The 24,388-nt window shown below is 41.8% G+C and overlaps 1 protein-coding gene across 3 annotated transcripts in view; it reads left to right on the top strand.

Annotated features, from left to right (window-relative positions):
• Positions 1 to 24,388, top strand: part of snx29 (sorting nexin 29) — a 542,857-nt gene that overhangs the window by 61,502 nt on the left and 456,967 nt on the right. For all 3 annotated transcript variants that reach the window (XM_073060488.1, XM_073060489.1, XM_073060490.1), the window contains exons 7-8: positions 9,440 to 9,679; positions 18,260 to 18,662. In XM_073060488.1, the coding sequence (XP_072916589.1) occupies positions 9,440 to 9,679; positions 18,260 to 18,662 (643 nt within the window). The remainder of the gene's footprint in view (positions 1 to 9,439; positions 9,680 to 18,259; positions 18,663 to 24,388) is intronic.

Raw genomic sequence — 24,388 nt, 5'->3', positions numbered from 1 at the left:
TTAGGGCAAAAGTGCCTTAGCCTAATTTCTGCTTTATTCTGCATGTAAGTTGGGTAACTATTAAACTATTAAAGTTAGCTTTAATAATCTTTCATTGGTGGAGCTAAAATTTTTATGAAGGGAGGTGAGCACTGAAAATGAGTTTTTTATCTGAGGATTTGTTGAGAATTTATCAAAAGTTCAAAGTAAATTTATTATTGAAGTGCATATTTGTCACCATATACAGCCCTGACATTCACTTTCTTGGGGACATACTCAATAAATCCAATATAATAGATGGATCCAACAGGTGGACAGACAGTGTGCAAAAGACAACAAACTATGCAAGTACAAAAAAGGAAGAAATAGTAATAAATAAAAAAATAACCAATAAATATCGAGAACATGAGACGAAGAGCCCTTGAAAGTGTGTCCATTGGTTGTGGGACTAGTTAAATGATGGGGCACATGAAGTTGCCTAGGTTTTACAAAAAATAATATTTTACTCTTTGGCATAGTTTTTCCATTAAATTGGCATCATGTAATATCCTGTAATTGTCATGAGTATGACTGGGCTTGGATGAAATGCTTCACCTGTGCTATTGCACCAGATATTTCAGCTGTACTAAAGATCACTAATTTAAATATGATTTGTTTAAGAAAAAGGTGCACTGAAATGATTAAAAAAATGTTCCAGTGCTCAACAATGTTACTGTTAGTTTCCATTTTATTCCATGTCAGTCTGTTTGTGGAATAGTTTGATAGAGCCCTAATTTACAAACTTTGTCATGATGTTTGGAAACCAAAACTAATCCTGCATCAACTGAAGAGATTATACACATTTGGAAGTTAATTTTATATTCATTTAATTTCTTTTTGATTCTGGTAGCTTTAAGGAATCACTAAAACTTCCTCATTCCACGAGTGTTTTTCACACTTACTGTGTGATATTGTCAAAAGATAACATAAACTCAAGCTCGAGGAAATCTGCAGATCCTGGAAATTCAAACAACAACACACACAAAATGCTGGTGGAACACAGCAGGCCAGGCAGCATCTATAGGGAGAAGCGCTGTCGACGTTTCGGGTCGAGACCCTTAGTCAGGACTAACCGAAAGGAAAGATAGTAAGAGATTTGAAAGTAATGGGGGGGAGGGGGAAATGCGAAATGATAGGAGAAGGCCGGAGGGGGTGGGATGAAGCTAAGAGCTGGAAAGGTGATTGGCAAAAGTGATACAGAGCTGGAGAAGGGAAAGGATCATGGGACGGGAGGCCTCAGGAGAAAGAAAGGGGGGGGGGAAGCACCAGAGGGAGATGGAGAACAGGCAAACAACTAAATATGTCAGGGATGGGGTAAGAAGGGGAGGAGGGGCATTAATGGAAGTTAGAGAAGTCAATGTTCATGCCATCAGGTTGGAGGCTACCCGGCCGGTATATAAGGTGTTGTTCCTCCAACCTGAGTTTGGATTCATTTTGACAATAGAAGAGGCCATGGATAGACATATCAGAATGGGAATGGGACGTAGAATTAAAATGTGTGGCCACTGGGAGATCCTGCTTTTTCTGGCGGACCGAGTGTAGGTGTTCAGCGAAACAGTCTCCCAGGGTGACACTCTCTGCCATGAGAAGGTACCTGGCGTCCTTATCACAATCCCTTCCACGCCTCCGGGACACCTTTTTCTCCGTTTGCAATGGACCTGTCTGTTATTTCATCCTCCGTCGGATCCATGCGTGCAATCGTCGTTTCTTTGACTTTATCACGTCCTGCAAGGATCGCAAGATCTTCCATCTGCAGACCCCAGAGCATGGTCTTCGTATTGTGTCCCCGGCCCCGGTAGTCAATCTCGGCTGCCCCAGCGACCCAGGGCATATTCAAAACCCGGACTCCAGCGCCATCACCGCGTGTTCCAACGGCCATGGATTGGCCCCGGCCGTCGATCTCGGCTTCCTAGCGACCCAGGGCATTTTGAAAATCTGGACTCCAGCACCATCAACGCAGGTTCCAATGACCATGGACAGCTTCAAAGTGATTGCGCAACCACCGACTGCGACTCCAGCCTTGAACTCCAGGCCGGGTCTTCACATGCTGCGATTGTGATTCCCGTCTCCCCTTCCCACACCACCACTCTGCAGTCCCCTCTCCCTCAGATCCCATCGTCAGCTCCTGGGCCCTCAGAGGCTCCATCTTCCTCTCATCCCAACCCTTCCCTCTCCACTGACACTACCAGCCTCCCTCCCCCCTCTGATCCGATCTCTCATCCGTGCCGGGTCTTTACCATTCCCTCCGACCTTCAACTCTCTGAGGCAGAGCGCTCTGTCCTCAGTAAGGGCCTCACCTTTGTCCCCCTTCGCCCACACCTCAGTGAGTTCTGCGTACGCCATGATGCTGAACTCTTCTTCCGCCTGCTCCGTCTCTGAGCTTACTTCTTTGACAAGGACTCTCCTACCCGTACCGATGACCCCTTCTCCCGTCTTCAACCCTCCTCCTCTTCATGGACACCCCGCTCTGGATCTCTTTATTGCTAATTGCTGACGGGACATCAACTGTCTTGACTTCACCACACCCTGTTCCAATTCCAACCTCACTCCTTCCGAACGCTCTGCTCTCCGCTCCCTCCGCACCAATCCCAACCTCACTATAAAACCTGCTGATAAGGGGGGAGCTGTTGTTGTCTGGCGTACTGACCTCTACCTGGCCGAGACACAGCGACAACTCTCTGATACCTCCTCTTATTTACCCCTTGATCATGACCCCACTAAGGAGCACTAGGCCATTGTCTCCTATACCATCACCAACCTTATCAGCTCTGGGGATCTCCCATCCACTGCCACCAACCTCATAGTTCCCACACCCTGCACTTCCCGTTTCTACCTCCTATCCAAGATTCACAAACCTGCCTGTCCAGGTAGACCTATAGTCTCAGCTTGCTCCTGCCCCACTGAACTCATTTCTGCATACCTTGACACTGTCTTATCCCCCCCCTTGTTCAATCTCTTCCCACCTATGTTCGTGACACTTCTCATGCTTTGAATTTTTTCAATGATTTTAAGTTCCCTGGCCCCCACTGCCTTATTTTCACCATGGACGTCCAGTCCCTATATACCTCCATCCCCCACCGAGATGGTCTCGAAGCTCTTCGCTTTTTTTTTGATTCCAGACCTAACCAATTCCCCTCTACCACCACTCTCCTCTGTCCAGCGGAATTACTGTAGATTCCGGATTTTAAGCCGCTACTTTTTTCCCACATTTTGAACAGCTTTGAACTTTGCGGCCTTTAATACGGAGCGGCTAATACATGATTTTTTTCATGCCGCCTCGTAAACATTTTGCCTCATAACAGTAGACCAATAAAATTGATGAGTAGTTCACAGAGGTCCAATGAAATTGTACGATAAATCAAGCGCACTTTCACAATTAAATTATTGTAAATCAGTCATTTGTACTCACCCTCATCAACATGGAAAACACTCGAAGCATTGTGCTGCCTTATGGCAGTTATTTAGTTTATAATATTTTCGCTTAGTAATTCATTTTCTAGTTAAAGTTAGAAGAGTTTTAACTATATTTGTTTTCTGTACTATATCACGGGATGCTATGACATCACACCCGGTTTCGCGGTGTCTTGTGGGAAAAATGCCGTTTGCGATAAACGGGACGGCGGAGCGAAAACGCTGCTTTTAAGTTAAAGGCGATCAATAACTTTTCCTGGTAGGCTGCAGTATATATATTTTTTACCAGTCGTTAGGAGATATTGGAATGTTGTTCAGTAAAGAAGTATACGCAACGTATATTTAAAAGTAGCCGCGTTACGGGCACGGTTTGAAAAAAAGCATTTGCAATATGTATTTGTTTTTGTTACCATATGGATTTAATTAAAAGTGAAAAAATCCTCACGTGTAATATCTTTCTGTGTAAATATCTCATATTACAACGTGGGACACCTGCGGCCGAAAATCCGGTGCGGCCTAAAATCCGGTGCGGCCTTTACAATTAAAAAATTGATTTTATTTCTAAAATTAGAGCCAGCGGCTTTTAATCAGGTGCGCTCTGTAGTCCGGAATCTACAGTAGTTCTTACTCTCAATAATTTCTCCTTTGGCTCCTCCCACTTCCTCCAAACCAAGGGTGTAGCCATGGGCACCCGTATGGGTCCCAGTTATGCCTGCCTTTTTGTTGGCTTTGTGGAACAGTCCATGTTCCAAGTCTATACCGGTATCCATCCCCCTTTTCCTTCGCTACATCGACGACTGCATTGGCGCTGCCTCTTGCACGCGTGCTGAGCTCGTCGACTTCATTAACTTTGCCTCCAACTTTCACCCTGCCCTCAAATTTATCTGGTCCATTCCTGACATCTCCCTTCCCTTTCTTGATCTTTCTGTCTCCATCTCTGGAGACGGTCTATCTACTGATATCTACTATAAGCCTACAGACTCTCACAGCTACCTGGACTATTCCTTTTCCCACCCTGTCTCTTGCAAAAAGGCTATCCCCTTCTCACAATTCCTCCGTCTCCGCTGCATCTGCGCTCAGGATGAGGCTTTTCATTCCAGGACGAAGGAGATGTCTTCCTTTTTTAAACAAAGGGGCTTTCCTTCGTCCACCCTCAACTCTGCTCTCAAACGCATCTCTCCCATTTCCCGCACTTCTGCCCTCACCCCATCCACCCGCCACCCCACTCGGGATAGGGTTCCCCTTGTCCTTACCTACCACCCCACCAGCCTCCAGGTCCAACATATAATTCTCTGTAACTTCTGCCACCTCCAACGGGATCCCACTACCAAACACATTTTTCCCTCCCCCCCCCCCCCCCTTTCTGCTTTTCGCAGGGATCACTCCCTACGCGACTCCCTTGTCCACTCATCCCCCCCATCCCTTCCCACCGATCTCCCTCCTGGCACTTATCCTTGTAAACAGAACAAGTGCTACACCTGCCCTTACACTTCCTCCCTCACCACCATTCAGGGCCCCAGACAGTCCTTCCAGGTGAGGCGACACTTCACCTGTGAGTCGGCTGGTGTGGTATACTGCATCCGGTGCTCCCGGTGTGGCCTTTTATATATTGGTGGGACCCGATGCAGACTGGGAGATCATTTTGCTGAACACCTACGCTCGGTCCGTCAGAAAAAGCAGGATCTCCCAGTGGCTACACATTTTAATTCCACGTCCCATTCCCATTCTGATATGTCTATCCATGGCCTCCTCTACTGTCAAGATGAATCCAAACTCAGGTTGGAGGAACAACACCTTATATACCGGCTGGGTAGCCTCCAACCTGATGGCATGAACATTGACTTCTCTAACTTCCGTTAATGCCCCTCCTTCTTACCCCATCCCTGACATATTTAGTTGTTTGCCTGTTCTCCATCTCCCTCTGGTGCTCCCCGCCCCCCCTTCTTTCTCCTGAGGCCTCCTGTCCCATGATCCTTTCCCTTCTCCAGCTCTGTATCACTTTTGCCAATCACCTTTCCTTCCTTAGCTTCATCCCACCCCCTCCGGTCTTCTCCTATCATTTCGCATTTCCCCCTCCCCCCACTACTTTCAAATCTCTTACTATCTTTCCTTTCGGTTAGTCCTGATGAAGGGTCTCGGCCCGAAACGTCGACAGCGCTTCTCCCTATAGATGCTGCCTGGCCTGCTGTGTTCCGTAAACTCAAGCTGATTTGTTGCCTTTAATACCAGGCACCGAACAAAATTCTGAGAAGTACCCTTCAATGTTTGATGTTGAAAGTGAAGCCATTTATTGCATTTAGTAGTGGAGAAAGCTGTTAAAATGATGGAAAGCGTATTGATAGATTTTTTTTAATAGCACAGAACGGTTATGTGATGGCCTGTCATCTAAAAGCTAATAACCTTGGTTATTATTACTTGAAGTTCTGCTACTTTAAGATGTTTCTTTGAAGTTCAGCAGGGGAATCAGCTGAACGCCCGTGACTATATTGTTTTGAAAGCCACTGGGATGTATTGGCATTGAATAAAATAGGAAGCTCCGATTCTATACTGACTTAAGCTGGTGAGAGTGGATGTGTCACTGGAAGCTTAAAAGCACACACTATTTACATAGAATTCTGACAAGTCGCATATATAATTCATTATGTTCGGGACTTTGACATGAGCAAGTGGCAAAAATCATGAGGAGGGTGCTGATCAAACATGCTTCTGTTGTCTCGGGGTTGAGTGCTTTTTTTTACTGTTGTGACTTTACCAACCACAAAGAATGAACAGACTCTCATTTTGACAAATTTTAGTACAAATTTAAAGTAGCCTTTGTGAACTAGAATTTCCTGTTTTGATTGAATGATTGTGCTACGCAATACAATGTAAAATAATTTATGATCTTTTTGCAATTTGCAATGTAAACTAGTTGATAATATTTTTGAAAAGTCAGTGAATTGAGGAACTGGCACAGAAGAGGAGATGAGGCCTAGAGTAGGTCAGCCACAATCATATTAAATGATATGGCAAACTTGAGGGGCTGAGCAATCTATACCAGATTCGATTTTCTTATTTTTTTGTTTTGTTCGCTCATGGTTTTAATTTTCTACTAATTCAAGGAGTAGTGTCTGATAAATGAAAAATATCCACTGTTTATTTTCTGAATAATTCAGTTAATTTTCATGCTTATTTTGATTTTCATGATTTATATAATTATCTGCTTTTTATTTTCTAGTTTAGTTTCTGGATGTTATTCTCATGTGTATAGAGAGATGCATCAAGGAAAAAGACCCTTTAGTGGCTACCAACTATCAGCTATCCACTTTTATACTAATTTGACCCTAATCCTTTTTTTCCTCCCTCTTCTCCCAGATTCTATCACTCAGACATACTAGTGCTGATTCACAATGGCCAATTAACCTACTTACACTTTCATAATTAGGAGCATATAAGCAAGACACAGTACCAAGAGGAAATCCTTGTGGTCACAAGGAAAATGTGTAAATTCCACACAGACAGAAGCAAAAGTCAAGGTTGAACTTGGGTTTGCTGGAATTCAGGCAATAGCTCTACCAGTTTTGGGACCATTGTCACGCAGGTGAGAAACTGCTAGAAAATTCAGCAGTCTAATGAACAAGGAGGCAATTAAAAGAGAGAGAGGACTCTGACTTGGTTTTGATAACACTTTTAATTGTAACCTTGAGAGAGAGAGAGTACGGCGCCAGCTGAGACATGAGCTGGTAAGTCACCATGGTAACAGCTCAGAGCGGTTGAGCTAACGGATAGTTGGAATTCCAGATGGAATATAAAAAGTTGAGGCGTTGGTCTGATAACGGCAGAGGAGACACGGCACGGGAGAATTGCGGAAGCTACCCGAGAAACCACTGGTGAAGTTTAAGACCACCACGAGGATGGAGGCCAGGGACTGATTAATTTCGACCCGTGATTACCAGTGTGGGTAAGAGCTTGCCTGTGGGGGTCTGCTGGTGGTGAACCCTTGCCGTGGGTTAGTAGACCGTTCCCTAGAAGGGGCTCTGTCCGTCTGTGTGGGGTTCACACGAAGTGACTCTAAAGACTTTGGAAGCAAGAACAACTAAAGCTGGCAACTTAAACAACAATTCAATTAACTCACTCTCTCCATCAATTCGACTCGACGCAACACAAAGTGAACTGAACTGCTTAAACTTACCTGACACCGTAAGACTGATATCTACCTCCGAGACTATTATTTTTGTATCCACACATAGATTTATGGAGAGAGAGAGAGAGAGAGAGAGACACACACACACACACACACAGACACACACACAGACACAGACACACACACACTTACACACTTTATAACCTGTATCGTATTATCCGGTTTTAATGATATTAATTAGTAGTAGTAATAAATATAGTCTTAATTTATAGTAAACCAAACTCCAGGTGTGTTCCATTTCTGCTGGTCCTTTTCAATTTGTCACGGAATTCGTGATAAAATGTCATTTGAAATGCAGACTACATGAAATAAAATACCTTCCAATTAATGATGTATCATCAAGAGGTTATCTTTCATGGAAATCTCATATCTAGAATATGCCACCTACTCTTCATGGTCAGAACAAGTGCAGAGGAAGGTTCTTATTTTTCTACTTGAATTATGTTCAAAAGGTTGCTAATGTTGCTTTGCAAAAATTTCAATGTGCCCCCTCTTTCAGACTGAAAAGATACTTACTTAGGGGAATATAGATGGGTATAGTTTTATGCTATTAGATTGGCCTGTTGCTGGTACTTGCATTTCAAGAAAAAAATGTTAATAATGTTTTAAAGACTTCCTTTCCAAGAGAAGATTACCTGTGTTTACTGTTTTTCTAGATTGAATCTGTTTTCCACCAGTGCCAATGTTAGAGCTAATTTGTTGTAAAAAGGTAGAGGTTCTGTACATCATGTTTAGTATTTTAAGCAGAGAAACAATTTCCTTCAATGAATGAAAAGAACTAAAGCTCTCATGTATCAAACATAATTGCCTTTACCTGGAAGTTGTTTACCATCAGTTAACGATCTGTGAAAGTGCTATTTTCTTCAAAGGGTATGACTTGGGCTACATCCACACTATGCCGGATAAATCCGTAACCGAAGCTTTTTCTCTTCGTTTTTACCCTCCATCCACACTAAAACGGCGTTTTCGTCCCCTGAAACCAGAGCTTTTCAGAAACACTTTCCAGGGTGGGTATTTTTGAAAACGCTGCTCGGGCAGATCAGTGTGGACGGGGTAACCGGAGACTTTTGAAAACGCTGTCAGATGGCAGCGTGCTATTTCATTGTTTTCTTGAATGCAACCTAACAATTTCAGAACAGATGGCAACGAGACTGAAGCCAGAAGAGTTAGAAATGTACTCACCAAATACTCTGACCCATAACTTACTGAATAAATAAGTATACTGTACTCACTTTGCCCTGTTTTCTGTCCTTGTTCGTATGAAGGTGGTTTACCTATTTATGCAAGTACTTCTCTGACAATAGATGTGTAACAGCCTAATGTAACATTGTATGGAAATACAAGATAACACTGATGCAGCCATGTTTTATACATATAACAAGGTGCTTTATTAATGCAACAGAGTTAGTCAGTTTTTCAATGTTCGTCATCAGCCTGGTCAATCTGTCCGTGAACTCCCTGTTGGTTGCTGCCGTACGCTCCAGTATTTGTTTTTTTTAGTTTTAAGTTCTCCTGCGCGAGAGCCAACAGCTGTCCATCGTTTTAAGTTTTTCTAGTCTGTAACAGCACAAATGCGCACTTTTACGGCGAGATTCGACACCAAACATGTCGCTTGTTTTCGGTAGATGCGTCCTGCGCATGCGCAGGAGGAAGAGATTCGCCGAAATCTCTGTTTCAGTGTGGATAGAGATATTTTCAAAAACGCATAGTGTGGACGCCTATTATTTTGACGCGAAACCGGCATTTTCAAAATTATCCAGTCTAGTGTGGATGTAGCCTTAAACTCAAAAGTAAATTGTTTTTGTAAACCTATTATTTTATTTAAAGGGTTAAACTCAATCCTCTTTGCAATCAACATTGACAACCAGGATTTAAATGGACCTAACAAGCCTGTCTCTGCAGTTGCAAATTTGCTAAAGGAGTCAACACAAAATGTCACATGCCTATTAAAGGAATCTACCCAGGGGGTTAGTACGCTTCTGAAAGAAATCTCAACAGTGCCAAGCTTCATGAGACCTGAGCCGGAATCTGAGCGACTGCCAGTTCTGTCTAAAACTGTAAACCAAGGTAAGTAGTATGATTATTAAAATAGATAAATTATGACATGAATCATGTTTATTATTGAATCCTGTTTAGTTGATAATTATTACTTGAGAGAAGGAAACATCTTAACCATCATGTATATGTGTATGTGCACATAGTTGTTGTCTTAGCGTTTAGAATATCACTTGACCAAATTTTCATTCAGTAGAATGAAATTGTGATTTAGAAGCAAAGCAAAAAGAGATGCAATTGTTAAGTGATTTAGATGTTCTCAAGAAGTCTGTGATTCACAGCCAACAAATTATGTTAAGTAGTCTTAATGTACTGTTAGTAATTGAACCATTGCCATCAGTTGGTTTGTCATCAAAGCCTAGCAATTTTCTATGGACGTATGGTGGAGAGCATTTTGACTGGTTGCATTACCGTCTGATATTGGGGCACCAATGCACAGATTCAAAAAAGGTTTCAGAGTGTTATAGAGTCAGCCAGCTCCATTACAGGCATGTCCCTCCCCACCATTGATGACATCTTCAAAAGATGGTGGCTCAAGAAGAGAGCATCTTTCTTGAAGGACCCTCACCATCTGAGATATGCCCTCTTCTTTTCCTCTGTCATTAGATTCCTGAACAGTCCATGAACTTATGAACACTACTCACTATTTTGCTGTGGCTTTGGTCTATTTATTTATTTATAAATTTCTTATTGCAACTTATAGTAATTTTAAAAATGTATAATGGATTGTGGTTGATTTGGACAGATTGGGATCAGGGCTGTCCCAATTAACTGAAGTTTCATGGAAGTATTTAAAAGGTATAAAAAAGACACTACTGTTTAACTGAGTAACAATTTATTTATTTAAATGAAATACAGAACAAATTAGAACACTACCAATACCTCTACAGTACTATAAAACTGTGTATGTTCCTAATATTTATGGACAGAGGGATTCACCTGCTGTTCTTTTGATTGAAATGAACAAAACTAGTGGAAATACCTAGTGCAGATAATGGACTGTTTTCATGCAATACTTCTGTTCAGATGATAGCATCTTCCAAATTTTCAATTTCATTCAAGCTACTTCCAAATTTTATCGTAATTCCTAAGTTGTTGAAGTGGTGAAATTGTTTCATTTTCACACCTGGCTGTTTCAGGCTTCTCCAAGCCGGAATGTTTGAAACTGTAGTGTGCAAAACAGTTCTGAATTGTCTTTGTGTTTAATTGTCTTAAAATTGTCTTAAAAATTGTCTTTTTTATTTTGTGTTTTCTGAATTGTCTTATTGCTTATTTCCCACCAGCTATCTGTGACAAAAATCACTGCTTTTTAAAACACAAACAAATGTTACTGATACTACCGTAAATTCTGGAGTATAAGCCGAGAATTTGGCCCTAAATTTTGGTCTGAAAATTAGGGGGTTGGCTTATACAGAGGTTATCAACTTTGGAAAAAAGAATACACAGAAGACAGGTTGTATTTATTGGCTGTTTTTGAGTCAAATTGGTTCCACTGTCGATGCATGAATTCTTTGGTTTATTTAAACTCGCATCTTGTGGCTGAAGCACGGACATCAAACCACCGGGGATGACTGCAATGTCCGTATTTTCTGCTTTCAGTGCTGCTTTTGTCTCACCTGACAAGTGTGCTTTGAACATGTCCCAGACTAGTGGCGACTTTTCTTTCCTGACACCTTAGGGACATCGACGTCACACCTCTTTAACCCACTTCAAGCAACCTGCTTCGTCCACCCAGCAGCGTTTTTGAACATAACAACACCCCACCCCGCGGGAATTTTCTGAGCAATCTTTGTTTTTTGCCTCAACACAAGATCACATCTATTCATAAATCGGGTGATAACAAAGCTACCAACTTTGTGTAGCTTTGAAATTTTCGCTGACCTCACGGTGTTTTTCGTCCCATTTCAACACTTGAACTTGAATCATTTCTCTGGTAACAATGTATCCAGATGATCACTGGTGATTCACCCACTCTAAAACATTTTCTTCCAGTTCTGGCCACTGGCATGTTTTCCCGCAGTTTGCACATTTCGTCTTTGCCATTTCTCTCAGCATGTCCTCTGCCTTTCTCCACTCTCTCACTCTCTCTCGTTTACACTAAACTTCATAGCAGCTTCAGAATTATTCGTTCCTTTAGCAAAATCAACAACCTTCAGCTTGAAGCCAACATCGTATTGCATTTGTTTTAATCTTTTGTACATGGTGGTTGCAAACTCAATACTGAGTACACGTACTGATCCCCGTGTTATGTTTTAATGAGATTATGATGGGCGCTAAATGGTTTCACGGGGGTTACACTTCAGAGGATTCTTTTCCATTGGAAACCTGATCCAAAATTTCTCTCCCTGATTTATTTATTAAGAATTCGCCTATAACGCTCTACAATGTGTAGGCCTGTTTTCTTAGCAGGTACTAGTTCACAAAATTTCCAGGGTCCGGATTCGGCAAAGCTGAGCACTGGCATGTGAGAACTTGTGATCATTTCTGGTTAAGTCAAAAACCTCTACAAAAGGGGTCGGCTTATACAAAGGTAACATGAAAAAGTCACTTTTTTAACCTTGAAATTGGGAGGTCGGCTTATACCCCGGAGTATACGGTATTTAAAAACTGATCGCTTTAAGCACGGTGTAGTGTCTAATGGCCACACAAGTGCACTGATGCTAGTTAGAAACTGTTCTGCAACAGTTTCCTGCCCAAACTAAGCGACATAGTGTCCTAAATAAACAAAGGGAACCCTAACTATTTTCTTAATATAGTTTTTGTTCTTTAAGAGTTGTCTTAAATAAATGGCTGCCTCAGTTGCAACTGTATTGCAATGTACTGTTGCTGCAAAACAGCAAATTTCATGGCATAGGTCGGTGATGATAAATCTGATTCTGGAGCATTGCATCTACTCATGACATGAACCCACACATAAACAAAAGGTATCTAGTTAGTCTGATTTTTTTTGTAGTGAAGGATAAATGTTGGCTAACATGCTTGCAGTACTTTGCTATTCCGAGTATATCATGAGACCTTTCAAAACCATTTGAGAAAGGTTGATGGGTCCAAACTATAACATGTTGTTCCAAAGGTGCCACCTCCTTCACTGTAATAAATCAACTTCAAAGTGTGATTACTTGTTCAGGTTTTGGAGAAAGACTTGAAATAAGCGGGAAGCTATTTCAGTGGCAAGAGTCCCACTACTCAGTGCAGTTCAGTTTCAGTTTATTGTCATTTAGAAACCACAAATGCAATGCAGTTAAAAAATGAGATAACATTCCTCCAGAATGATATCACAAAAGCACATGACAAAACAGACTACACCAGAAAATCCACATAACGTTTGGAAATCCCCAAATCCAGAGTCAAGAGAGGCTGCTGCGTATTGATATGGTGCTACCATCTTAGCGCGTAACCCGGAAAGGAGCTCTAAATCCACCAGACAAAACAAGACTATCCAAACACACCAAGTCAGGAGACCATCTCTACCACCCAACAAACCAAAAACTAAAGCTGCAAGACCTACACAAAACCACGTAGTTATAGTAACATATAGTTACAACAGTGCAGACAATACCATAATTGATAAAAAAAAACAGACCATGGGCACAGTAAAAATAGTCCAAAGATGTTAAAAGACTGTAAGTTTGAAAGAAACCACCATACAGTTTCCACAAGTCCTCAGGGTCCTGATAGACTCGTCATCCCACGCAGGTGGCAGAAGGGAATACCCCCACTATGGACTTCCAAGGTGCCGCCGGACTCAGCCTCGCAGATGCAGCACACGATAAAAGCTCCGTCGGACCCAGCCTCGCAGACGCAGCACACGGTGAAAGTGCCCTGACCGCATCAGACTCCAAGTCCATCGAATCTCTGAGCCTCCGACCATCCCCTCTGGCACAGCCTCCTTGAGCCCCATCCTCTGCCGAGCACACTACGACGCCCCCGCCAATGGCCACCGGCAACGTGACCCCGAGGACTGGAAGCCTGTTCTTCTCAGCAGAGACCCAGACCTCACAACAGCAGCAGCAACGAAGAAGGCCTTCCTGGAGATTTCCAGATGTTCCTCCGTGCTCCCATGTCCATTTTTCATCAGATTAGGATTGTGCACGGCACCCCGCTTAACAAATAATAAATATCAACTCCGGAGAGGCCACTGCAAACTGCGTTGTGCCGCCATCTTGCTTTCCTTTGCTCTTGCTCTTACTGAGTCACGCCTACATGAAATTGTGAAAGTTGAAGTGCAGGTACCTCAAGCAAGTGGGAAGGCAAAAGTGTGATGATATGTTGGCTCTTGCAGGAAGAGGGTTTGAGTACATGAGTGAAGATATCTTTCTGGAATTTTATCAGTTCACGGTCATATAGCAGCTACAACATTATGTTTCTTTACTTTTGATTTCTGGGACTGGGGTTTGTCACATCATGATAGATTGAACTTTCTGGGCCATTACTCTCTGGAGTTTAGAAGAAAGAGAGCTGATATCCATTGAATCACAAAATACTTAATGAACTTGACAGTGTAGATAAAGAGTGTTGCTTCTCCGAGATGTTGTTTTGAAACAAGTGATGGGCCATTTTGGGCAGAGGTGAGAAATTTCTTCACACATAAACTGATCAGTCTTTGGAATTCTCTCTGGAAGAGGGCTGTGGAAACTCAGCTGCTGAGTATATACAGAAATTTGAGATTTTTAAATAGTATGGTAAACAAAGAATGCAGTATTGTAAGAGAATAGAACTAAAGTAAAAGATCAGTCACAATCTTGTTTAATTGTAGAAAAAGAAAAAATGGGCCTATTTTTGGCTTTTGTGGTTTGATGCTCTTTTGTTTTTGATGAAAACTTTTTTTTTTAAATTTTGCTTTTGAGTTTTCTGGAGCTTAAAGTATGTAGAGTAAATTTTATCTCTTGATCTTATCAATCTAGAATGCTTATGTAAAACACATTTTCAAATAATTTTCATGTGTATAGATTTCTAATTCACATATAACCTAGTTTTCTAAAGAGATGCAACAGTTTGAAAATTTGAGGAGTTGTTACTGTTAAAACAAGAGTAGAACAAGAGAAGAACGACGTTTTCTTCAGAAATGCATCTTCCCTTTTGGTAGTCTTAAACTGTTTAATGTATTTCTGGGAGAAATGTAATTGGGCAGAATCTTAAATAAATGAAATTTGGGTTGGAAGAATGCAGAGATATTTTGTATGTAGTCTTAAAAATGAATATATTTTGGTCTAGTTCTCTACCTTTCTATCTTTCTTAAAACCTAGCTTTTAAAGTAAGCTTACAGTCGTCATTCACGATATTTGCCTTGTATATGGCTTAGTGTCAGTTGGTTTCATAAGGCTGCTTTGGGCATATATTCTTCCACCAAGATACAAACTGCTATTGGAGCTGTTGTTTATTTTGACCAAAAATATCCACATTGTAATCCTTGTATTGGTCTTAAGAGTTTGTGGTACATCGGAGTCTATTTGATCTGGGTTGAGGAAAATTATTACCTGCCCATGGACTGACTATTGGCAATGATTAGGGGACAAGAAAAAAATAAGGAAAAACTAAAAGCCCACCATGGAAATTGAGAAAGAATTTTTTCTAAATTTAAACAGGATATGGTTTGAGAAAACCATTGAGATGTAGTTGGAGGATTTATTTCTTTCCAATTCAATAAAATAGATCTTCTAGCGATTAAAGTAGCAAATGCAATCATCCGCCGAGCTGAAGAGGGCAGATCAATCATTGGTAAGCCAAAAATTGCAGTGACAGGGTGAGGTTATAAATCAGTGTGAATCAATGTGCAAAACTGTAGAGAATGTATCAAAAATATCTTTCCAAAATTTTTCCAAAAGAGGGCAAGACCAAAGCATATGAGTCAGAGAGGCTACCTCAGAGTGACATTGATCACAAATCGGATTTATATGTGAGAAAAAATTAGAAGTGATACCTTTGATTCCTCGGTTAAATTTGAAGAAACTTGGAGGCCTTTTATTCATTACTTTCACAGAATGTAATTTGTCCTTTTCCGATTCCTTTATATTATTCATTAATTTGAGTGGAGGAGCGGAGTTGATGACACTAATAATATATATTTTTGATGTAATAGAATAGCCCAGCTTGATTTTTTTAGTGCAAACACGAGGAAATCTGTAGATGCTGGAAATTCAAACAACAACACACACAAAATGCTGGTAGAACACAACAGGCCAGGCAGCATCTATAGGGAGAAGCGCTGTTGACGTTTCGGGCCGAGACCCTTCGTCAGGACTAACCGAAAGGAAAGATAGTAAGAGATTTGAAAGTAGTGGGGGGAGGGGAAATGCAAAATGATAGGAGACGACCGGAGGGGGTGGGATGAAGCTAAGAGCTGGAAAGATGATTGGCGAAACAGAGCTGGAGAAGGGAAAGGATCATGGGACGGGAGGCCTTGGGAGAAAGAAGGGGGTGGGGGGAGCACCAGAGATGGAGAACAGGCAAACAACTAAATATGTCAGGGATGGGGTAGGAGGAGGGGCATTAACGGAAGTTAGAGAAGTCAATGTTCATGCCATCAGGTTGCCAGCCGGTATTATAAGGTGTTGTTCCTCCAACCTGAGTTTGGATTCATTTTGACAATAGAGGAGGCCATGGATAGACATATCAGAATGGGAATGGGACGTGGAATTAAAATGTGTGGCCACTGGGAGATCCTGCTTTTTCTGGCGGACCGAGCGTAGGTGTTCAGCGAAATGGTCTCCCAGTCTGCGTCGGGTCTCACCAATATATAAAAGGCCACACCGGGAGCACCGAACGCAGTATACCACACCAGCCGACTCACAGGTGAAGTGTCGCCTCACCTGGAAGGACTGTCTGGGGCCCTGAATGGTAGCGAGGGAGGAAGTGTAAGGGCAGGTGTAGCACTTGTTCCGTTTACAAGGATAAGTGCCAGGAGGGAGATCGGTGGGAAGGGATGGGGGGGGGACGAGTGGACAAGGGAGTCGCGTAGGGAGCGATCCCTGCGAAAAGCAGAAAGAAGGGGGGGGAGGGAAAAATGTGTTTGGTAGTGGGATCCCGTTGGAGGTGGCAGAAGTTACGGAGAATTATACGTTGGACCTGGAGGCTGGTGGGGTGGTAGGTAAGGACAAGGGGAACCCAATCCTGAGTGGGGTGGCAGGTGGATGGGGTGAGGGCAGATGGGTCCCAGTTATGCCTGCCTTTTTGTTGGCTTTGTGGAATAGCCACAAAGTTCTCCGTAACTTCCGCCCCCCCCCATCCCTTCCCACCGATCTCCCTCCTGGCACTTATCCTTGTAAATGGAATGGACAGCGCTTCTCCCTATAGATGCTGCCTGGCCTGCTGTGTTCTACCAGCATTTTGTGTGTGTTGTTGTTTGATTTTTTTTTTAGTTTAGGTTTAGTTGTATTTAGTTTATTTTGTTTTTGTTTTTTGTTTTTACAATTTGGGTTTTTTTCTATCTTTTTATTTTTTTCTGGTATCCTGTTTATATCTTGGGTTTGGGAGGTCTATTATATGTTGTTATCTATAGTTTTTATTCATGTGTTAACTGCCAACAATGTAATCTCATTCCGTTTGTACTATTATGACTGTTATGTATCTGTTTTTGAAAAATTCAGTAAAAAGATTGAAAAAGAAAGGAAATTAGAGGAAGAAATGCATAGTACACTAATTCTGAAAGTGAACAGGAGCTGTAAGAATCAAATGCTTGTTTAAAATATATTAAACATATTGGGTTAGATTGTGCTGATTTTTGTTTGTGTTTTAAGTTGGAACTGTGATGTGTTCAATTATTAAAACTGAAGTGAGTCCCAAATCTCAGTGCATGCTGTGAAAGACAGAAGTGTGTGACTTTGTGATAAATTTTATAGCAAGACTTTGCCAGTTGGCTTTACTGCAGAATTCTCCATTGAATCCAGTGGTGTGAGACAGTCTTTCTGGAATTATCCAGATTAATTCTGGAACATCACCTCTTTCATCACGTGCCAAATCAGACCTGACATAGGGTTCAGAACTCCAGAGATTTCAGCTCTGATTGTAGGAGGTAAAAGGTTAAATTAATTTACTGTATTAAAAAAAATATATTGCTTTTGTTTAATGTTTTGAATTACTTATTCCAGGAGGTGTCTTAACAATTTGAAATAATTTTTAAAATTTATAACCTGATTGAATTTGAATAATTTTCACATGCTTCAATGTCAGATAATTTAAAACTACCAAGAAACACTGACAATTTTCACAGCTAGCAGAGTTGAATCCCCAGCTATACCAGCTGTCAGGGTCATTTTGGAGTTGAGATTCCTTCAACATGACTTGAGATCCAGTCATTTAACCGCCCATGTAACTGGACTCTGGGGTGCAGACAGACACAAATGTGAGATAACTCCTTCGCATCTGTGGGAGTAGAGCTATGGAATCTGGACAGCATGGCTTACATTGCAGGTTTTTCAGTTACTTGTTGATGTGCAGTATCAAAGTGCCTTGCATTTATTACATTTTTAGATTAGTTTCTTAAGTCTTGGTTTTTTCAAATAAAAAAAAATGTCAATTTTTGTTAAACTAACATACCAAATATGCTCTAGTAAAATGTGACAATGACTTAATTTCATTTTTCTCCACTGATAGATGGAAAAAGCAGAAGAGAAAAGAAGAAAAAGAAAATGGTGCCAAATATAATTTCTTTTGATGGTGACAGTGAAGAGGCTGAACTTGGCTCTGAGCAGGTGAAGCATTCAGACGTAACAATAGAAAGTTCTGAAGAAAATTCAGAAAAATCTTCATCAGTTTCTTCAGCTGTCATTTTAGATAGATTTACTCCAGATGTATACAAAAAAGCAGATTGCAATGGAGAAGAATATAGCAACAATATCCTGAAGATTGCAGATGTGTGTCTAAATGGTGATGTTGGTCACAAGAAACTGGATATGAAAAGTATTGATGACGAAGATGATGATGATGATGAAGATGTGGATGTGGAGCACATGTATCAAAGTAAAGATAATGAGGAGGACAGACTTCTTTCTGAACAGTGAGTAATTAAAATTATGGCTTTTTTTTTTACCAGTTATCCACACAAATCAGCAATGATTCTGCTTCTTTTTCAAAACTTAATTCATAAGTCACCTTTGATTAAAGATGTACTTCTATGCTGTTTTCAGTAATATTGTTTGAGATTTGGGGGCCCACTCTGCCAAGCAATTTTCCAGCTATCTTGTATTTGAATTTGTAGATTACTTACAAAAGTTTTTTTTTCTCTTTCTCCCCCCCGCCCCAAAATTTTTGTCAATTAAAACTGTCAATTAATACTGACATGGATAAAACAAACATGGATTAGTATTTGGATATTTTAGGTTTCACAGTATGGTTCATCCATGTTTGTAGGTTTGCAATACAGGTATTTGTTCTCAGACTATTTTAATTTCTCAGACTTGTGGAGCTTGTTTTGTGAGATTTTTTTGGGTTCCAACATGAAGTTATTCCTGTTAAGAGTCTGAAATTGGACAGATTGTGGTCAAGGGAAAATCATCAGCAATCATCGGTTTGGGTAAATGGCCGATGGTTCATTGGTACAAAATTCTCTACTTGACCACAGCTAATAGTTGATGAACAGTTCAAAACCTTTGGTCTCTGGAGCCCCATGGACACAGGTGATGTTGTCTTCATTCTCTTTTCTGTCTTCCCAAATGGTCATTTATTTTGTGTGCTGGGCTGTAACCTTCAATTGCATTCTAAAAGCCACATAAATGGTTTTCTCTTAAGGTATTATGATCTAAAATGCAACATTCCTTTTAAGTCACAGGTGATCTTCGTGCCCTTGAAGGTCAATGCCTTAGGTAGTTGGCCATTCTTTACCATTACCTCCTTTGTGTAATTCATTCACACTTGTACCTGCCTCATTCCTCCAATAGACATTTTAATCTTGTCTACAATTCCCTGTCTCCAGCATCTTTCTGGTCATACATTGATATTCACTTGCACTTGGGAACAAGAATGCTCATAAAATCAGCTCTAAAAGGGGTCAACATGTACTGGGCGTTCATTGGTTTAGCACCATTAATATAGTGGGCTCTCAGTGGCCAAGCAGTCTAGAAGTATTTGTCAAGTTGGCAATTTTAATTAACTGATTTCCTTCTGTGATTCCCCTCCCCCACTGGTTGATCAGTTCTTTGTGAGGAAGTGCTAAGTGGGGTACCAGTGTATAGATTTGGACTGGTATTTATTTTTGAAATCTTTCTAAATAACAAGTTAATAAATGATTATTTCTGATAGAAATTACCCTCATACTTATCTGAATTAATCTGTATTTGCCACTCCTGGATCCATTTACTCAATTGATCAAGAACCCTCTAATTTTTGATAACCTCCTTCATTAATCACTATACCACCAATTTCAGTATCATTTACAAATCTATTAATCACGTCTTGTATAGTGCAGCCTAATCATTGATATCGGTGCTAAACAACAATTGGTCGAACACTGATCCCTGTGGCACACCATGAGTTATACGCCTCCAGTCTGAGGAAAAAAAACTTCCACTATCACGCTTTGCTTTCTACCAACAAACCAATTGTATATCCAACACTTCATCTGTGAATCTATTGTATTTGGTGCTCCCAATGCGGCCTCCTCTACATTGGTGAGATCCGTTGTAAATTGGGGGACCACTTCGTTGAGCACCTCTGCTCCATCTGCCAAAAGTGGAACTTCCTGGTGGCCAAACATTTTAATTGCAATTCCTGTTCTGATATATCAGTCCATGGCTTCCTCTTGTGTCACCATGAGACCATCCTCAGGGTGGAGGCACAACACTTTATATTCTGTCTGGTTACCTTCCAACCTGATGGCATGAATATCTATTTTTCCTTCCAGTAAAATAAATTCCTTTCCCTCTTCCCTCTTTTCTATTTCCTACTCTGGCCTCTTAACTCTTCTCACCTGCCAATTACTCCCGTCACCCCCCACCCCAGTGCCTGCCCTTTCCTTTCTCCTGTGGTCTACTCTTCTCTCCTTAAAGATTCCTTCCTCTCCAGCCATTTGCCTTTCTTACCCACCTGGCTTCACCTATCAATTAGCTAGTTCCCTGCCCTCCCCCCACCTTTTTATTCTGGAATCTTTCTCTTCCTTTCCAGTCCTGAAGAAGGGTCTTGGCCCGAAACATCTACTGTTTGCTTATTTCCATGGATGCTGCCTGACCTGAGTTCCTGCAGCATTTTTTGTGTGTTGCTGTGTTTACATTTAGCTATCTTCCTCTGGATTTTTTTTACAATTTAACCTTCCAGAGCAGCCTATGGAGGACTTGCTGAAGTCCATATAAACTATGCCTATTGCCCTGCCCTCAGTGACTTTCTTAGTTACATCATCAAGTTCATTAATCATGATCTCCCACACAGAAAGCCATGCTGATAAGCCCTAATCAATCACAAGAGATTCCGCAGATGCTTGAAATCCAGAGTAACATACACAAAGTGCCTGAGGAACTCAGCAGGTTAAGCTGTATCTATGGAGAGGAATGAACAGTTGACATTTCAGGCTGAACCCTTCAGCAGGACTGATGTTCGGATTTTATTCCTTGGAGCATAGGAAACTGGGGGTGATCTTTTAGATGTGTATATTTTGGTAAATTATTGTATATGTATTGATGTAGGTACTGACCCAGTTGGAAGTTCTCATGTTTTATTGTCTGACAACATTGAATCACAGTGGATTTAATTTGGCTTTTTTGATACTAATCAATAAAAACAGACTCTTTTGTGTCAAAGTGAAAGCAGATCTCTACAAAGTGAACTAAATTAATTAGAAATATAAAATACAAAATAACTTACTGCATATTTACCCCCTTCAAGTCAGTATTTAGTAGATGCACCTTTGGCAGTAGTTACACTCTTGAGTCTGTATGGATAGGTCCCTATCAGTTTTGTTAATCTGGGGACTACAGTTTTCCCCTATTCTTCACAAAACTGTTCAAGCTGTGTCAGATCGCACGGGGATCGTGAGTGAACGGCTCTTTTCAAGTCCAGCCACAAATTCTCAATTGGATTGAGGCCTGGACTCTGACTTGGCCACTCCAGGACATTAAATTTGTTGTTTTTAAGCCATTCTTGTTTAGTTTTAGCTTTATGCTTTATCTTGCTGGTAAACTGATCTTCTCCCAAGTCGCAGTACTCTTGCAGACTGAATCAAGTTTTCCTCCAGGATTTCCTTGTATTTTGCTGCGTTCATTTGACCCCCTACTTTCATAAACTTTCCAGGGCCTGCTGCAGTGAAGCATCCCCACAGCATGATTCAGCTACCTCATTGCTTCATGGTGGGGATAGTATATTTTCAATGATGTGCAGTGTTTGGCTCAGTCTTCTTACGCAGTCACTCAGTTTTTGAGGATGGCCTACTCAAAGCAAATTTACAGCTGTGACATATTCTTTCCATTTCTTGATGATTGACTTAACTGTACTGTCAGGGATATTCAATAACTTGGAAATTTTCTTATCCAATTCCTGACCTGTGCTTTTCAATAACCTTTTCACGGAGTTGCTGGGAGTGTTCTTTTGTCTTCATGGTGTAGTTTTTGCCAGGATACTGCCTCACCAGCAGTTGGACCTTTTAGCTACAGGTGTATTTTACTACAATCAATTGAAATGCCTTGAAACTACACACGGGTCTCCAAAAACAGATCTCCATTTAACTAATTATGTGACCGCTAAAACCAATTGGCTGCACCAGTGAGTTGGTGTGTCATATTGAATGGTGGGGGGGGGGGGGGGGGTGAATACTTGTGCAATCAATTATTGTGTTTTATATTTGTAATTAATTTAGATCACTTTGTGGAGATCTGTTTTCACTTTGACAGAGAAGAGTCTTTTTCTGTTGATCAGTGCCAAGAAATTCAATCCACTGTGATTCAATGTTGCAAAACAATAAAACATGAAAACTTCCAAGGAGGCTGAATACTTTTTATATCTACTGTATATAAATTGAAAATCTTCAGTGTCTGTTTACTTTCACCCAGCCCTCAAATTCACTTGGTCCATCTCGGACACTTCTCTCCCCTTTCTCGATCTCTTGGTCTCCATCTCTGGAGACAGACTGTCAACTGACATCTTCTATAAACCCACTGACTCTCATAACTATCTCGACTTTTCCTCTTCCCACCCTGCCAAATGCAAAAATGCTATTCCCTATTCCCAGTTCCTCCGTCTCTGCCGCATCTGCTCCCAGGATGAGGCTTTCCGTTCCAGGACATCTCAAATGTCCTCTTTCTTTAAGGATCGTGGTTTCCCTTCTGCCGTCATCAATGATGCCCTCACCCACATCTCCTCCATTTTCTGCACTTCGGCCCTTACCCCATCCTCCCGTCACCACAACAGGGACCTTGTTCCCCTTGTCCTCACCTACCACCCACCAGCCTCCGGATGCAGCATGTTATCCTCCGTAACTTCTGCCACCTTCAACAGGACCCCACCACTAAGCACATCTTTCCCTCTCTACCCCTCTCTGCTTTCCGCAGGGATTGTTCCCTCCACGACTCCCTGGTCCATAAGTCCCTCCCCACGGATCTCCCACTTGGCACTTACCCCTGCAAGCATAAGTGCTACACCTGTCCCTACACCTCCTCTCTTACCACCATTCAGGGCCCCAAACAGTCCTTCCAGGTGAGGCAACACTTCACTTGTGAGTCTGCTGGGGTCATCTATTGCATCTGGTGCTCCCAGTGCGGCCTCCTCTACATCGGCGAGACCCGATGCAGATTGGGGGACCGCTTCGTCGAGCACCTCTGCTCCGTCCGTCACAATAGACAGGACCTCCCGGTTGCCATCCACTTCAACTCTGCTTCACATTCCCATTCGGATATGTCCATACATGGCCTCCTCTACTGCCATGATGAGGCCAAACTCAGGTTGGAGGAGGAACACCTCCTATACCGTCTGGGTAGTCTCCAGCCCCTTGGCATGAACATCGAATTCTCCAACTTCCAGTAATTCCCTCCCTCTCCCTTCCCCCATTCCAGTTTCACTCTGCCTCCTCTTCCAGCTGCCTATCACCTCTTTTATGATTCTGCCGCCTTCTACTACACAGTGCTTTCCCCTTACATTCCTCCTTCACCCTTCCTGCCTATCCGCTCCCTGCTTCCCCTCCCCCACCCCTTGATCTTCCCTCTGATTGGTTTTTCACCTGGCACCTATCAGTCCACCCCCCCCACCTTCTTTATAGGGCCCCTGCCCCTTCCCCCTTCAGTCCTGACGAAGGGTCTCAGCCCAAAAAGTCGACTGCTCGTTTCCATGGATGCTGCCTGACCTGCTGAGCTCCTCCAGCGTGTTGTACGTGTTGCTTTGACCACAGCATCTGCAGTGTACTTTGTGTTCAGTGTCTGTTTATCTGCCTTAACATTACTTTTCCTCTTGTCATATCAGTAGGATTGTCTGACATCCAAACTTAGGTAAGTCACAGTTTCTGTCAGTTAATCAGAGGGTAGATCAGCCAACTTGCTTAGTCCATGGCACAAACTTTGTCACTAAAGTATGTTCCATCTCCTTTTGTCTAATGTCTTAAGTTTAAATCAGGCTATTCATAAACCTGATTTCCTATATTACTGAAAATATGAGTTGTGTGTCCTTGAAAGTGAGTAGATAAGTTGTGAAAATCAGTTCAGAGTTGAGATGAGTAAAGTTTTCCACACTCGTTCAGGAGCCTGATAATTGAAATATAATTATTCCTGAATCTGGTGGTGTGTGACCCAAGACTCCTGTACCCCCTTCATG

The sequence above is a fragment of the Hemitrygon akajei genome, chromosome 11 (assembly GCF_048418815.1).
Source record: "Hemitrygon akajei chromosome 11, sHemAka1.3, whole genome shotgun sequence".
Taxonomy (NCBI): Eukaryota; Metazoa; Chordata; class Chondrichthyes; order Myliobatiformes; family Dasyatidae; genus Hemitrygon; species Hemitrygon akajei.
The sequence above is the reverse complement of the archived record's forward strand: the minus strand, read 5'-3'. Positions and strand labels throughout refer to the sequence as shown.